Source organism: Prinia subflava, chromosome 13, assembly GCF_021018805.1.
Source record: "Prinia subflava isolate CZ2003 ecotype Zambia chromosome 13, Cam_Psub_1.2, whole genome shotgun sequence".
In the NCBI taxonomy this organism is placed as follows: Eukaryota; Metazoa; Chordata; class Aves; order Passeriformes; family Cisticolidae; genus Prinia; species Prinia subflava.
In genome coordinates this window covers 21,209,981-21,225,951 of record NC_086259.1, presented here as the reverse complement: position 1 = coordinate 21,225,951, position 15,971 = coordinate 21,209,981, and the positions used below count along the sequence as shown (strand labels likewise).

Here is a 15,971-nt window from a genome sequence, read left to right as displayed (position 1 = left end):
TACTACCTTGATGTTACTGGAAGGGGCAGAACTCACTGCTGCTGGAGTCAGGCTCTTGCAGTGGACGAATTGTTGGTCTTTGGTCCCCAAGAGTTCCAGGAAAGTTGTTTTTCATCATGGCTTGACGAGCTTGCTCTTCCAGCCCTGCAAAGACTTGCTCCCCTAGCAGCCACAAAGACAAAGAGTCAGACTGGTGCTGTTCCACTGCTTCCACCACCAAGGCTTGCCAAAAATACAACAGGCATGGGGCTGCTCACCTGCACTGTGCAGAACCTCTGGAGGCACCTCTTGGAAAGCACTTAGGTCAGTTCTCTGCTTGCCTACCCTGCCACACCAGCCTCTGGCACCTGCTGATGTGAGTCCAGTGCCTGGATGTAGAAGAGTCTCACTAGTGGGAATGTGCAGCACTGGGCTGCCCTCCACATACTATGTATATGCTATTCCAGGCACAAAATACCTGCGACCCCATGTATCTCCCATAAATAGCCAGGTGAGATTTGCTGCTGCCAAGCTATCCACCAATATCCTACAGCACAGTTCAGGGTCGGGGGGAAGCCCCTGGGGACTATGACAGTATCCCAGATGAGGGATAGTACTGTATAGCTTTTCTAAATTATTAAGTCTTGTTTGCAGCTATAGGAGGCATTTTGCACAAAAGTAGCACCTCCCTAAGTGCCTGGTACGTCACCTGCCCTCCATAGCGATATGAAAACTAGAGGTGGTCCTTGGCATGCTCTGCCACTTTCTTCTATCCCAGGAGGGATGAGGACAAGCCTTTACAGAAGGTGTCTATGCTCAGAGCTGGTGTTCTCCTGTGTGTGTGATGGATAGAGAACTAGCTTGCCTTGCCCAGGAATGGCTCTTGCTAAAATAAATCTCATTGGCACTTCATGTTCTCGAAACAGATACCAAAGGAAATTAACTCAAAGAGCTGAGATGCATGTTTAGGACAAAACAATTTGTTTTGTTGAAAGCAGCGACTACTAATACCTCAGCCAAATAGATGTCAAACACCTTGAAAGAAATTATTTGTGCTCTGAATGAAAACTTCTTACAGCAATCACTGCTCAAAGAAGTCTTGGTTCCAGAGAATAATAGGCAACCATTAATTTTCATATTAAAGCAAACAAATTACATTGTTCCAGGTGTAGTTGTGATTTACCTTTTCCAGTGGATGAGCTGAGAGGCTTGGGAAAGGTGCTGAACTTCCGAGCAGGCTGGCTTTTGGGTTGTATTAGTAAACTGATTTGTAAATGCTCAAGAACCATTCAAAGCACAAATGTGAAAATGCCAAGGAAAACAAAGTGCATTTTTCACATAGAATCAAAACCTAGCTTTCAGAAGAAAATGTTACCTTTTAGTAAAGGGCCACAGCTGGCACCAGTATAACCAGGAAACTGAACTCCTGAGAGAGAGCAACAGTCCTGTTACAAGGACAGGTACATTCCCACGTGCTGAACTGCTTCAGCCAGTGTTGCTCCATGTTGCCACTCACACTGCCTTCCTTGGGGCTCACCTTGCAATGCAGGCCTTTAAAAAGCCATAATTTATGGATGATTTCAAAGACTTCATAAGTTTCACTGAGACTGTGAGAGAGGAGTTTTAGTTCACAATGTCCCCACGTAGGTTTCCAAAAGCATTTGAAGGCTTTTATCATTCTGCTTCAGGAATGTGAGAAGGGTGCTGTAGAGAAGATTTGAGAACACAATCCATGTGCCTGAGAAGTGCTGAGGAGCACCAAGTCTATTTGTCATTGAAAGCAGCAGAGACCATCATGACTGCTCTGACACCCCTTCAGAAGCCATTCCAGCACTGAATAGTTTTCATGATCTGAAGTGCTGTTTTCATACCTGGACCACAGCCCCACATTTATGGGGCTGAGATACAGACTGTACAAGCAGCAGACACCACAGAATTCCAGTGCCTCTCCAAGAGGCAGAAACCCACAAACCACCAGGATAAAAGTCCATAGACCAAAAAAAGCATTGCAAGAGAAAGAGAAAGCATGGTGAAATGAGGAAACCTACAGAACATAGGACAGATGTAAAAGTACGATGGGACGTGTGCTGCTACCTTCGACAGAGATCCAAAACGGAATTCCCAAATGCCACTGAGGCTGCTCATGGAAGCAATTACATGCTTGTTTTCTCCCCCCTTTTCCCTTTCAGACAGATTACACATCCACTGAGCAGCAGCCTGGAGTCCAAAGGCAGGGCAGGTTCCTGCTCAGTCTGCAGGATTTAAGAGCTGGGATCTCTAGCTGAGGTGACAGAAGAAGAAACTCTTCACATAAGGAACACTGGCATCAGTCACAGTAACTGAGAGCAATTGCATGTGCCTTTAGCCTCTGTACAACATCCCCAGAGACCAGTGAGCATTGACTCAGCACAGTGCAGAGAACAACCAGCTTACTGCCAGCAACGCAAGCAGTTAACCAAACCCGTGCTGTTAGCAGGCAATGTCCTGTGCATCCTCCCCAGCCTGTGTTTCAAACATCACGGGACTGAGAAAGGCAAACATGGAAAAATACTGTCTTCCACTTGTACAAAATTTCTTATGTATTATAGTGTACAAAAGAACTTAGGAAAGAGTGTCCCTGTTCATCTAGTGGCAGACTAAGTCCTACTTTGATGAAGCTTTACAGCTGGAAAGTTAGATAGGTCTAAGGTTATACTTTAGATGTTTCTGCACACACATGCTCACAGACACACCCCCACCTCCACCCCACTTTCGGTACACTTCCATTCATTTGGAAGAGGAGTTAGACAGGCAATAGCTTTAGAATCAATGCCATAAGTAAAGGATGGTATGTTCAATAGTGAATTCACAGACTCTTCTCCAGAAGTTTCTTTATTAAATACAAAAAGGGCTGCAGGCTGACCACAACACCAAAACAAGTCACTGTAGTTGTTTACAAACAGCTATTGATATAAGACAAGAGAGATGACACAAATGCCTCTGCTTTGTATTCCATTCTCCTCTCCATACTGCTGTGAATGAGTGGGATGCCAAGCGAGCAGTGGTGGAGGTAGGGGACAGCCCTGTGGCACTGTGTAACATGGACAGGCATGACTGCAAGGGTCTGCTGGGGTATCAGCCCTGAGCACTTCCCTTCTTGAACTGTATGAATGCAGGATAACTCTCAGGTGTTCTGGAAAATAAACACAGAAACAAACAACTCCCACCCCAAAATCCACAAAACAAAATCAAAGGGACTACATCATTCTCCTGCCTTCCTTCCTAAACAAAGTTATCTCAGAGATGAATCAGTTCATTCCCTCCTTGTACATCAATTAAAAGTCCCTGTTCATGTAGGTCTTCTCTGTGTTCCTGGACCTGAAATTTGCAAGTCTTTCCACCACTGTGGATCTATTCCACCTGCCCCATGGCTATTCTGGGTTGTCCACACTGCTGTAGTGGTTACTGAAATGAAAAACAACACAATTGAAAGGGTTAACAATGGCAGTCCACGGAGCCCTTCAGAACCAAGGGATTTGATGCAAGTAACACTTCTGCTCGGTTGTGAATGCTGGATGCTATTTCTTGCAAGATACTTTCCCTTCAAAATGGGAATATTATAGATAAGAGAATCCAAGGAACACCAAAGAGCACAGAGCATGTGTGTATTAGAGAGTGAGGGAAGGAAATAGAGGATTAATGGGATAGTGGAACCATGATAAATAGAGCTCGGAAGCAGGAATTAATCTGACTAACAAAAGCTCTTCTCCAGAGTTCTAAAATAAGCATCAGTTGCAGAGGGCACAAGCAACAGAAAGCAAAGCAGCTTGTGGACAGCAAGGAGAGAGAAGTGCATGCTAATACCTGCAACAAATTTTGGCAAGCACAAAGACAGCACGTGGTCCATGACTGATGGGGTGACAGCGCAGTAACAGATGAATGCAAGAACAGATGAACTGCTTAGAGTTTTTATACTCTTATACTACATACTCTGAGAAAATAAAGACCAAATTGAATCATTTAAGGTATCTCCACACAAACAATCTAACTGCATTTTATTTTTCAACAGTGTATTCCATTATTACTGCTCTGTTTGTTAGCACTTTATCAGGTCTGTTTTTCATGCACCACATGGCAAAATAAAGTTTTATTCTTAAGAGCTATTTATGTGCTGCAGGGGAAATGACTATAATTAAAACCGTGGGACTGGCCATCATGCACAGAAAGACTTTTGTGATAAATTTTACCATTGTTTCAGTATTATTTTGAATTTCCTTACAAATCAACTTCTATTTAAAACTGTTTTGATTTGTAACCATACAATCTCCTAGCTGGTTGCTCTGCTTGCCAAGCAAAGTGATTCTGTCCTAAGGGAGGACAGCAAACCATGTTGTTGTGAGAGCAAGATGAAATGAGGGCCATGCCAAGCCTGGAAAGTAATCCTGGAAAGAGGAGACACCAAGCAAGCCAAGGAGAGGAGATCGGTGGCTGTCACTCGCCCATGTCAGTCCAAGAAGGAAGAGAAGATGGAGTGGCCATGCAAGGAAGAAGGCACCATCCTCCCATCAAATTTGTCCAGTCATATATGCACAGTCGTATTTATGCAAATCCAAAAGGCAGTTCCCCAGCCCCGTAGCCTGCCAAATCAGACCCCAGCTACAGGCAACTGCGTAACAAGCTGCATACCTGCTGTCCCTTTCATTCCTCTCCTCCCAACCACTGCAGTCCCTGTGAAGAAGTCCCAGTAACGTGTCTGCTATGTCAGCCTGACTCCTCATTCTGCTGGCTCACCCCGTTCTTGGAGCCGGTGTTTTCTCCGATTATCCTCGTCAGGGCACTGCACGGCATTTCTGGGCCCTCCAGACACACAGCAGGCTAGGTAGACAGAGAAGTCCCAACGATTTCGTGGTGTTCATCATAAGACAGACAAGATTTTCCATCCCAAGGTGAAGACATCACCATTGACAAGTTTCTGGTATCTCTCGGTCCCCTGATTTTCTTGTGGTCCTACTTGCTGCTCTCCATGGCTCCTGCTGAATAGTTGCTCTGTAGCAACATACTGCGTGTAAGGGAGATGAACAGGTCCCAGAATTCCACTCCATGGCACACCTGATGCTATAACCTCCTGACTCCTGGTAGCGTATTTGTCAGGCAGCTTCCTCCGAAACCAAGACTGGAGATACAATCATTTGTATTGCAGATAAAAAAGCAACGTTCACTGTGAAAACAGTGCACAGCTGAATTTTGTGATATGTAGAGTTTTGTGTATGATAGTACAAGCTTCTGAAGAACATAACCCTTACACAGTGAACCAGAGAAAAGCACCCAGCTAAACAGCACGGAAACTCTATCTGCACCATTAGAGCTGCTGCAGTGCTTGGTTTCTATACTCAAGAGATCCCGACTCCAGCCCAGCTTAAGTGCATACACGACATAAACCTGAGCTCAATGGCAGCAGTTATACATGGTCACTCTCAGAAGCAGAAGTGTGTGGACACAAGGCACATTACTGGCATCACAGGACAAAATACCAGACTTATACCAAATTTCTCTATGAATGACAACTCCAAAGTCATTAATGTACTATCAGACAAATTACACCTACACCCTGCCCACTGTAGAACCCAGCAATCAGAAGCAGGAATTGGAGAGCGCAACGCAATGCAGGTGCCACAAGCCACACTCCTTGAGAACCTCACTCTGGCCAACACGGACAGCTCAGTTGGCTTTGCCAAGCTGCCCAGCCAGTAGGGCTGTGAGTCCCAGACAAGAGGCAGCTCCTCCCAGTGCACTCACTGAGTGTGCAAGGTGTCAGCTCCAGCCCACTGTTTCCCCTTGCACAGAGAGCAGCATGCACAGATGCTTGTCGCATACCTGTGCACAGAGGCAGCACACAAACACACAGACATGCAAGCCAGCAGCACCAGCAATGAGGCAGTGTTAGGGCTGCAGCACTCAGCTCTGTCTCATACTCCTAACAGCTACTGCAGCCAAAAAACCACAGGGCCCTCTCAGCAGCCTTGCTCTCAGTGATCTACAGAAATGGAAACTTGTTTTCCTAATTGCACCCCAAATTCCAAGCCTGTTTCCAGCCACAAACCTGGGTATGAACAAGAGCATAGTTTCCAAGCCCCTCAAATTCCCTCTGCTGCCAAACAAAAGTTACATATGTGTGGCTTCCCCTCTGCAGCCAAACCTCCACCTGTGTCTCTCAGCTCCACTGCTGCCTGTCTATAGCCTGCCCACAAGAAGATGCACAGCACCTTCAGCCCTCCCATCGTCAAACAAATGCTATGGTCTTGGCAATGATGGAGAAACAGAGATCCATCTTACCACCTCAACTCAAGAATGATCTGGCAAACAGCACTTACTTGTCCTGTGAATTACTTGGCCATCACCCATTCCTCGACAGGAAGGAGCAAATGGCTTTATTTCATTATCTGGTAGGAAACTGAGGTACAGTGAGCTTAAGTAACATGCCCAAGGCCAGTCAGCTGAGTCTGTGGTAGGATGAAGATCAAAATCCAGAACTTGCTGCCTTTTAGCCAGCATGCTCCAACCACCTTGCCTAGAACTTCTTTTGCTGCCCAAGAGAGGCCAGAGCCCCAAGCCACATTTTCTGCTATTCTAACTGGTACTTTTAACAGTGTGAATGCAAAGCCCAGCTACAGGCCCTGCACATACACACCTACCTTTACAGCATTAGCTGTTTGTTCAAGCCTATCCCCATCCTGCTATGCCAGGACACAGACAGCTTCCCTGATGCACAGAGCCCAGTTTCTCTTCTTATACATCCAAAGACACACATGAGTAACCACCATTCCCCACAAGCTGTCCCATCACTCCCATCATTCCACTCCTCCCCACCTCACTCCACAGACCAGCCAGAGCAACGGTCCCACAATGCTGCGTATCATACTCACAGTGAACTTTGTTAGGAGTGGTCTGTTTCCGACGGGACATGTTTCCCTGACCTGGGAGCACAGAGTGTTCCTCCCGTCTGCAGAGGGCTCATCTGAGAAGAGAAGAGTCTGTCATACACTTCACTGAAACCCTCCAAGTCCCTGGCCAAACTCCGCTGGCTGCCCCAGGGTCATTCCCCACCCTTCTGCCTTCAGGGATCGCTCTGCATCACCACAGCTGGTTTCCAGGCCAGCATCCAACACAATCCACAAGCATGTCACAAAGCACTGCACGAGATCTCAGGCAAAGGTTTAAGCGATTGTGACCCCCCAAAAAGATGAGTGTCCCTTTCAAAAATTACTGCAACCTCAGTCCCAACACCCTACTTCCTCCTGCCTATTCCTGTAGCTTAATAATCGTCCTTGCCGTTGAATTGACAGAGGAAGGTGGCATTTCCAGCAGTCCTCTCAGAGAGACAGACAAAAGGAGGAGTTGAACCCATTTCCCACAAAACACATGGTCACGGAGATACCGTCAGCCTCCTCAGAGGGACAAACACAAGCATTTCATCAGCCTTTTGGTGACAGAGAGACACAGGCATCCCATCAGCTTTCTAAGACAGACAGATAAAAGGATCCTGTCAGCTTTGCACTGCCAGACCGACACAGAGATCCCACCAGTCTTCTCAGATGGATGGCAACGAAGATCTCGACAACCTCCCCAGACAGCGGGATCCAGCCAGCAGTCCCAGCACACGGGAGAAGGCAGGAAGGACCGGGCCCGCAAGCGGCCGGACATACAGACAAAGGGATGCTGCTCCTCTGGCATCAGGGCGGACGCAGGAACCCTGCCCGGGCCCCCGAGGTCCCGACCGGGCAGCCCTGACAGATAGACCGGCCCTGGCAGGGGAGGTCCCGCCGCAGAACCTCCCTGTTTCGCCCCTTTTACCCGGTCCCTTGCCCGGTTGCCGCAGGCGCCAGAAGCCGCGGACAGACAAAGGGCAGCGGACAGACAGACGGGCAAGATGGCGGAGGGCGCCGCCGGAGAGCGCGACGCGAGCACGGGCACGGCACCGGGAGGGCTCGGCACGGGCTCGGCACCGGGAGGGCACGGCACCGGGAGGGCTCGGCACCGGGAGGGCTCGGCACCGGGAGGGCTCGGCACGGGCACGGCACCGGGAGGGCTCGGCACCGGGAGGGCTCGGCACGGGCACGGCACCGGCAGGGCTCGGCACCGGCAGGGCTCGGCACCGGGAGGGCTCGGCACCGGCAGGGCACGGCACCGGGAGGGCTCGGCACCAGGAGGGCTCGGCTCGGCACCGCTGGCACCGGCTCGTCCGCAGACCTCGGGTGCCGGCTTTTCATTACCTGAAGGGTCTCACCTGTTTGCCATGGATCCAGCCCAGCGCGTGACTCCCGATCGCCCGAGGGAGCTCATCCGTGCCTGCGACGAGGCTGGCTTGCCCCCGACCGCCTTTGGCGGCGGCTCACCGGGAGCCCTCGTGCCACCTTGGCTCACCAGAATCTCGCGTACCCTGCAAGGCCAAAATGGACGGGTTTAGTTTTAACTTAAACCCACCGTGCGTGTTCTGAACTCGCTCACCTACTGAGAGAAGAGCCACCCCGGCGGCTCAGGGCCGCCTCCCCTCGCGGGCCACCGAGCGCCGCCGCGGGATCAGTGGGCCCGCTCAGAAGGGCCGCTGGGCCCGCTTACCCGGGGGCTGCGATACCGGGCCCAGGGCCGGGCTGGACTTTAGTTCGACTCTTCTTCGCGGTGGCACCAGCGCCGTGCGGCCCTCAGAGAGCCGAGGACTCCGCGGCCAGGTCTCAGCACCCGGCGGAACGCCGCGTTGCCGGAACCGCCACGCCGGGGGCGGGCATCGGCGGGCGCCTATCAGGCGTGGAATTGGTTGAACGCTGATAGGATCCCTCCGCCGGGCCATGTAGTCCCTCTGCTACGCTTTTCCAGACCGTGCCCGTCCCTCCCCGGCCGCCCTTGCGCCAGGGTCGCATTTGCGGAAGGGGGCCGGGACAGCGCCCGCCGCGCCAGCTCGGCTGTGCCCCGGAGTGGGTGCGAGGAGTGCCGCAGACTGGGTGCGGAGAGTGCCGGCTGCGAGGATCACTCCGCACGCGATGAAGTCTTGCGGCCGTCGCGCGCCATTTTGGGTGACAGAGACCTGCGGAGCGGCGAGTGGTGAACGGGGCCGCAGGACTGGTGAGCAGGGCCGCGGGGAGCGCTCGGTGTCCGAGGAGGTGACGGGGAGCCCTGTCCTAGGGTCTCCCACAGCCCCAGGGCCCGCCCCTAGGACCTCCTCCGCTTGTGCTGTGTGGGATGTTCCCTCGGTGCCACCTAGTTGGGGAGGGGGAGGGATTTCTCCCCTCAGCCCCTCGGGTGCAGCCGGCGGAGCTCATGCAGGGCCTCCCGCGCATTGTCCGAACTGGGCAACTGGGCCAGACGCGGGGAGTCTCGCTGAGCGGCTGGTGTGGCTGGCGGCCGTCCTGGCAGCCTGATCCGGTCATGGCTCGCTCCGCCCTGGGCAGTGCAGTCGCCGGCAAGCAGGGATGGGGAGGTGAGATGCAAACCGGGGTCTTTCTATGTGATATCTTCTAAGGAAGCTTTTTTTTGATGAATAGTTCTTCATCAGAATGCTATCATTAAATACTGTTAGAGTTTGCTTTCTGTAGGGTTAATAAGTTGAAATGCTTCCTGGGAGACGCAGCATTTGTTCAGTAGGCAGGAAGAGTGTGGGGAATGTGGAACGGCAGCTTTTTCTTTCTGGTAGTGAGATTGTTGCAGTCTTAGTTTCCAGAGTCGTGGAGTTAATTATGTAGCTGGTTTATAACTTGTATTTTGCTAGGAGGTGGACATAGAGGTGGGCTTGGCTCTTAAGTTGACTTTTCTATTTTGTAAAAAAATGTCCAGGAAGTTTCCTCGAAGTTTCTAAGGCCAATGCTGTTGTTGGTCTTGGTTAGGTGCAGGGTTGTGAAATGGTAAAGGTAATAATGAGTGCTCGAGGTTCAGTCACTTATAAATAACTAGACTCAGGATTGGCAAACCAGGGCTTGTTTATTTGGGGGATTTCTTGGCCTCTCCCCCAGTAAAACAGTGTCTTGTGTGCTGACTGACAGTTCTTGGTGCCAGTGACTGTCCCTCTTCTCCACAGAAAGCGTTTATCATGTTGGGCTCTGGGTTCAAGGCAGAGCGCTTGCGAGTCAACCTGCGCCTTGTCATCAATCGCCTCAAACTACTGGAGAAAAAAAAGAGTAAGTGTTTAAGGGGGCAGGTGGGATGCAGGATGCTTTTAGGGCTCAGGAGACTTGAGAAGGTATTTCTCAAGTTGGGGTACTTTCATGGGCCAAGTATGGAGTCGCTTTTTGCTCTTCCTTGCTGGACCCAGGTCTTACAACCTGCCTTGGTGCACAAGGAACTGGAAATGCAGGCTGGCCGCAGTCTGGCCTCTGTCCACCTTCCTGGCAGCTGTTGGAATGCAGTTTGTGGGGTAGTAGCTGTGGGCTGTGTGTACTAACAGCACAGTGAGTGACTCCTTGAGTACTGTGGGAGATTCTCTCCTCCTGCCCTGACACGGGTAAGGTCTGTCGTCGTGGTTAACTCTGCAGGGAGGATGTAGGTGCAGGAAAGTTTCCAGCAGCCTGAAGTTCACTTTCTTTTCTCCCGTGAGTTAAGTGTGCTCGGACCTGGACATGAGGGCTCTGCCAAACCGTGGCTGAGTGTCTCATGCTGCAGAGATTTGATAGAGGAGAGAAGCTGGTGGTGGTTTTATGTATGATGGGGACTGTGGGTGGTCTGGAGGCAGCAGCCCAGGCCAGCACAGTGACTGGGCTTGGGATGTGTGCTGCAGCTGAGTTGGCCCAGAAGGCAAGGAAGGAGATTGCAGATTACCTGGCAGCTGGAAAAGATGAGCGTGCCAGGATTCGTGTGGAGCACATCATCCGTGAAGATTACCTTGTGGAGGCCATGGAGATCCTGGAGCTATACTGTGATCTGCTGCTCGCCCGCTTTGGCTTGATCCAGTCCATGAAGTAAGCTCTGGCAAAGAGGGTCCTGGATTCAGGAAAGGTGCTGCTGGGGACAGGTCTGGGGTACAGAATATCTTGTTTATCTCTCCAGAGACCTTTGCTTCCCCTTATATGGAAGACTGTGGAGCCCAGTGTATAAAATGGGAACTTAAAGGCTAAGCAGATTGAGGGCAGCAACAGCTGGGTGCATGGGATGGAGAGAGAATTGTTTTCTTTGGTCATAGGGAGCTGGACTCTGGCCTGGCAGAGGCAGTATCAACACTGATTTGGGCTGCACCACGCCTCCAGTCAGAAGTGGCTGAGTTGAAGATTGTGAGTAGGGTTGCTCAAGGGATGTTGCATATACAGGGTGGGGGTGATGCTGCCAGATGCTGATAGAAGCCCTTGTCTGGGACTTTGTATCATTAAAACTGAGGACTTTATGGGCTCTGTAGATGGAAACCAGATGTCCTTGGAGCATCTGGGGTGGCTGCAGCTGCTGAACTGGGAGGTTCAGTGGGAGAAATGAGGGAGAGGGAGGTGGGTGAGTGGATGTGTGGTTTGAGGTGGGGGAACGCAGGGGTGTGCATGTTCTAGAGTTTCTCTCCTGCTGCAGGTTGCTGATCAATTGTGTGCTAAGTACAGCAAAGAGTATGGGAAGCTGTGCCGGACAAACCAGATTGGGACAGTCAACGACAGGGTAATGAACTGGTAGAACAGGTGGAGCTGGCAGAGCAGCCACACCTGCTGAGGCTTGCTGCCCCTTGGGCCCATGGCTGGTGGCTGATCCTTGCAATCACTCTGGAGCATAGCAGGTGCTGTGCAGCCAGGGCCCACCTGCATTGGAGCATGGTGCTAAGGTCCCAGGCAGGGATACCCTGCTCTGCTGGTTGTGGATGGGGAAGGGTCGAGCAAATAGAGCCCTGGCTGCCTGCTGCTCCCCGCAGCTGGTCGCCCTGGCTGGGATGGCACTGGTACAGAGCTGTTGGATGCTGCATTGTCCTGGCCCTACTAAGTCTCTCCGGTCCTGTGTTCCAGCTGATGCACAAGCTGAGTGTGGAAGCACCACCCAAGATCCTAGTGGAGAGATACCTCATCGAGATTGCAAAAAACTACAATGTGCCCTATGAGCCTGACTCAGTGGTGATGGTGAGTGAGCCCCAGGATGTGGTATTGCAGTGAACTGGGTGTTCCTTGTCCTTTGGTGTCTTCTAGACAGCCCCAGCATAGCATGATCCTTGTTCCTTTGTGCACCCCTGTGGCATGTGGCAGTAGTTACACATGCTACAGCCTAGTTCCCATTCTGTTTCCCGTTAACACCACTGTATAGCTGCTCTCTGTTCTGTTCTTGTTGTGTATTCCCATCTTGTCCATTGACAAATGCTGCATCTAATGCTGTACAGAGGGCTGTGATCATAACAGAGATTGGTGAGCAGAATTCTTCCACCCTTTCCAGGCTGAAGCCCCAGCAGGCGGAGAGGCAGATCTGATTGATGTGGGGTTCACAGATGATGTGAAGAAGGGTGGCCATGGAGGAGGTGGAGGTGGTGGATTTACAGCCCCAATGATAGGTCAGGATGGGTTAGTACCCATGCCAGTGATGATGCCCATGCCCATGCCAGCAACAAATCCAGCTTTCTCCTATCCACCTCCAAAGGGACCGGTAAGTTCCTGAGCTTTGTATGTTTCGTTTTCCTGTGAAAGACTCCTGTTGTGGTGCTTAGCTTAGCTTAGCTCTGTGCCTGCTGACTGTACCCGATAGCTCAATGTGTCAGAAGGCCATCTTCTTGGTATGAGACTGCGTGGGATGGAGGCTGTTGGCAGTGTAGCTGAAGCTTAATGTTGCTTCTTGACTGTGGAGGTTCCTACTCCTGTTCTCCAGCCAGCCCTCTTTGCCTTCAGGGAACAGAGGAGTCCAGACTTAACTCCTGAGGCAGTCTTCTGACTGCCAGACTTTTGTCCAGGAGTTGGAGCTGCACTTTCAAGTTGGTAGGCTGGTAGTGTGCCAGGATTCAGTCAAGGAAATCAGGTGAGTGTTGTGGGGTGGGAATAGCACAGAAGAATGCAGAAGAGCCCTGCCTTCAGTCCTATAAGGGGAGAAGACAGAGCCAATGGCTCTTGCAGATGATTTTTTGTAAGGGTAGAAGGTGGTAGCTGAAAAGAACTCCTCCGTTCCCTGAATTATGTAATTTACAGGATATCTGTGTAGACTGAAGAACAGACTAGTGTGATGGCTTGGAGTCTTAATACAGTCCCAGAAGTGCTGAAGTGCTTTTTGTGGAAAATCTGGGCCAAGTATCATCAACTGGCTGTTGGCCCAGGCATAAACATGCTGAGGGCTTGTGCCAGGTCTGGGTCCTTGAGGCGCTATTGTGTGACAAATGAGGGCAATTCAAAGCCTTGTGTGAGCCAGAAACCTCTTTCCTATTCTACAATACTGCACACAGGGCCAGAAATGGCAGAGTATTTCCTTTACTGGGTTGGTACTTCTCGTGCCTTGAAAGATGAAATGTTTACCTGTGCTGGTTCTTTAGAATAACCCACAGTCCAGTTAGCTGGGTGTGCCTGTTCCAGGTGACTACATCTGACTTAATACTTGAGAATCTCTTCCTTGTAAGTGTAAATTCTTACCCACTTGGATACTTGCCTGCATTTATCTAAGACTCTGCTTCCTGTGACTCCCATGGCAGCTGTAGCCGTGTGGTGTCTCAGATGAATAATCTGGTGCATGACTGATCTCTCTGTACAGGAGAACTTCAGTGGCCTGCCAGTGGGGACCTACCAGCCTTTCACTAACATCCACCCACCACCAATTCCGGCAAACCCACCCACATATGAGTCCGTAAGTGCCTGAGATGAATGGCAATTGCAGGCAGCTGAAGCATCCTCAGAGTGCAGTGGTAGCCACACAGAAGGGAAACGTTTGTAAAGGATACTGCCGCCAGCTTTTGAGATGGTGCTGGCATTGCTTGCTGGTGTAGTGAATCACTGAGTGCACATGATGGAAGGATGACTTGTGAAGAGAAGTTCCTCATTCAGCTCTGTGCTTTGGCTGCAAAGGAAGGCTGAGATTTCTCTTGCAGCATTGTTAAAGTGGTGATAAACAGTTAACAAGAAGAATCCACAAGTTCAGGGTTTTGCAGTATGAATGTCTTGAGTCTATTTAATTATGGCTTTTCAAGTAATTAACAGCCTGGATGACAATTTTGGCTGACCCAGATGCTGTATGCAACAAGACTTCCTTTCACAGACTTTTCTCAGTCCTTGGGGACAACAAAGCAGAGGCTGGAGACTTCCCTTTGTATGCTTGTCTGTGGTTTTGTTGCTGCAGTTTGTTGTCATGTCTCCCACTCTGCTTTTGTTGACATGTTGTTTGTTTTTGCATTATCCCGAGTAGAAAGGAGGACAGTTGACCACTGTGGGTGCTGACACTTTGTGTTCTCACAGGTGCGGCAGTGCAGGTGAACTGGGTGTTGAGGGCTGCAGCGTGTAGGGAATAAGAGGTTTTACTAGGCGCAGCTGAGTGTGCCATGAGCCTTTTTCCCAGACGGATCAAGACCTGAGATGGGTCATTTCATACCCTGCTGCTAGTCACAAGGGCCTGTCAGTGGTTTATGAAGAAAGTAAGCAAGGAGTTGTGATGATGTGGATGAAGGGGCCGATGTTTTCCCACTGGTGGCCTTGATAAATGTTTCAGACCTGATAGTGGATATGCTCAATTGATCAAGTTCCAGAATATGGTCAGTAAAGCTGCTTTAGTTGACCAGGAGGGAGAGAAAAGCTGAAGAGCTGCCTCTGTTTCTTGGGAAAGAGACGGGGTGTTGCAAAGCCATGGCTACCTGCTAGGGGTGGGGAGGAGTGTGCACTGCTTTGCTGGAGCTGTGCCTCTGAGTTCTGCCTTGGTGCTGGTGGGACAGAGCTGTAATAACTGAGAGTCTTTTTCAGATTGATGAGCCTAACACTGACAAGGACACTGCTGCACTAGTGCCTGGTGAGTATGTTGAGGTTTGGAGAAACTTGGGTATTAAGGGCTGTTCAGAAAAACCCACTGGTACTGCCTGTTGCTGGAATGACTTCCTTTGCGGGGCTCCACTTGGCTTGGCAAGTGTGTGCTGATGGTGAGATACAATGATACTTCTCTTATAATCAGGACCTGAGCCCAAGCCAGAAGCTTCTCCTAAACCAAAAGCTGGAGCTCCCAATACCTTTGATAACTTCGTGCTGCCTGAATTGCCATCTGTGCCAGACACGCTGCCAACAGCATCTGCTGGCGCCAACTCTTCTGCTTCAGAAGATATTGACTTTGACGATCTTTCAAGGAGATTTGAGGAGCTGAAGAAGAAAACATAAAACTTCCTGGGCTGCAGGAAGGAGGGGAAGGAGCTGTGACATCTCTGAAACAGACTCCCTTTGCAGTTGGCTTCCTGTATTAACCACCAATGAACATACTCTTTTTGAGCTCTCTTCCTGCTGTACTTACACCAAGTGCTGCCGCTTTCCTGATCTTTGCTGCTCCAGGAGATGAACTGTGGGGAATGCTGTGAGAGGCAGGGAAGTGCCCCTGTCAGTCTGGGTAGCTGTAAGGGGGAGCTGCACATGATGGTCTGGGCACTGTTCCTGGCTGCCCCCATGATGGCTCCATGCCTGCTTGCAGAGACTTTCTCTTGGGGAACCCTTGCTGACCTTTATGGTGTTTTCAGTGGGGTCTGTTTGCAGAAGGGTGGCACTGGCACTGTCTGCCTGGGCCTATGGGGGTATGTGACTGGCCACACAGAGGGCAGAGCTAGGCAGGCTCTGCTACTGCCTGGGGGTTTTGATGTATTAGCGTTCCTCCCGCGTGCTGAGCTGCTGTGGACCACCGAGGTCTGGGGTCGAGGCATGGAGGGCAGTGTGACGGGATATGCAGCAGCACCTTGTTTACCCTACCCGAGCCCGAGGCATCCCGGGCTGTAACGTACCTGTTTGTGGCACTGTCTGCAGCTCTACCGTACTTGTCCGTGACGCTGCCCGCGGCTGTACACCACCTGTCCCGGCCCTGTCCGCTCGCCGGGGCTCGGGCCGTTTGTACCTCGTTCAATAAAGCGCCGGCCGGGG

The 15,971-nt window shown here is 50.8% G+C and overlaps 3 protein-coding genes across 14 annotated transcripts in view; 1 reads left to right on the top strand and 2 right to left on the bottom strand.

Annotated features, from left to right (window-relative positions):
* The window catches only part of ZNF821 (zinc finger protein 821), a 17,804-nt gene extending 9,084 nt beyond the window's left edge, over positions 1–8,720 (bottom strand). Inside the window, exons 1-5 of one of the 11 annotated variants that reach the window (XM_063410812.1) lie at positions 8,575–8,720; positions 8,243–8,395; positions 6,882–6,973; positions 4,645–5,176; positions 37–3,423 (exon numbers count right to left, since the gene is read on the bottom strand). In XM_063410812.1, coding sequence (XP_063266882.1) covers positions 37–118 — 82 coding nt within the window. In that variant the 5' untranslated portion in view covers positions 119–3,423; positions 4,645–5,176; positions 6,882–6,973; positions 8,243–8,395; positions 8,575–8,720. The remainder of the gene's footprint in view (positions 1–36; positions 3,424–4,644; positions 5,177–6,881; positions 6,974–8,242; positions 8,396–8,574) is intronic. The other 10 variants (XM_063410816.1, XM_063410820.1, XM_063410813.1 and 7 more) reach the window with 10 other exon arrangements.
* LOC134557824 (uncharacterized) lies at positions 6,980–9,021 on the bottom strand. The gene is made up of 4 exons (XM_063411091.1): positions 8,991–9,021; positions 8,575–8,751; positions 7,578–8,237; positions 6,980–7,474 (listed from the first exon to the last, which is right to left on the bottom strand). The coding sequence occupies exons 1-4, from the start codon at positions 9,019–9,021 to the stop codon at positions 7,467–7,469; spliced, it is 876 nt and encodes a 291-aa protein (XP_063267161.1). The 3' UTR covers positions 6,980–7,466.
* On the top strand, positions 8,928–15,971 carry IST1 (IST1 factor associated with ESCRT-III). Of its 2 annotated transcripts, none has more exons than XM_063410822.1 (10): positions 8,928–9,075; positions 10,025–10,124; positions 10,721–10,901; positions 11,123–11,210; positions 11,494–11,577; positions 11,916–12,026; positions 12,334–12,540; positions 13,627–13,719; positions 14,823–14,868; positions 15,028–15,971. In XM_063410822.1, exons 2-10 carry the CDS (start codon positions 10,037–10,039, stop codon positions 15,225–15,227), a joined length of 1,098 nt encoding a protein of 365 aa, XP_063266892.1. In that variant the 5' UTR covers positions 8,928–9,075; positions 10,025–10,036; the 3' UTR covers positions 15,228–15,971. The 2 variants fall into 2 exon arrangements, with proteins under 2 accessions (XP_063266892.1, XP_063266893.1); XM_063410823.1 differs by lacking the exon at positions 8,928–9,075 and adding an exon at positions 9,134–9,430.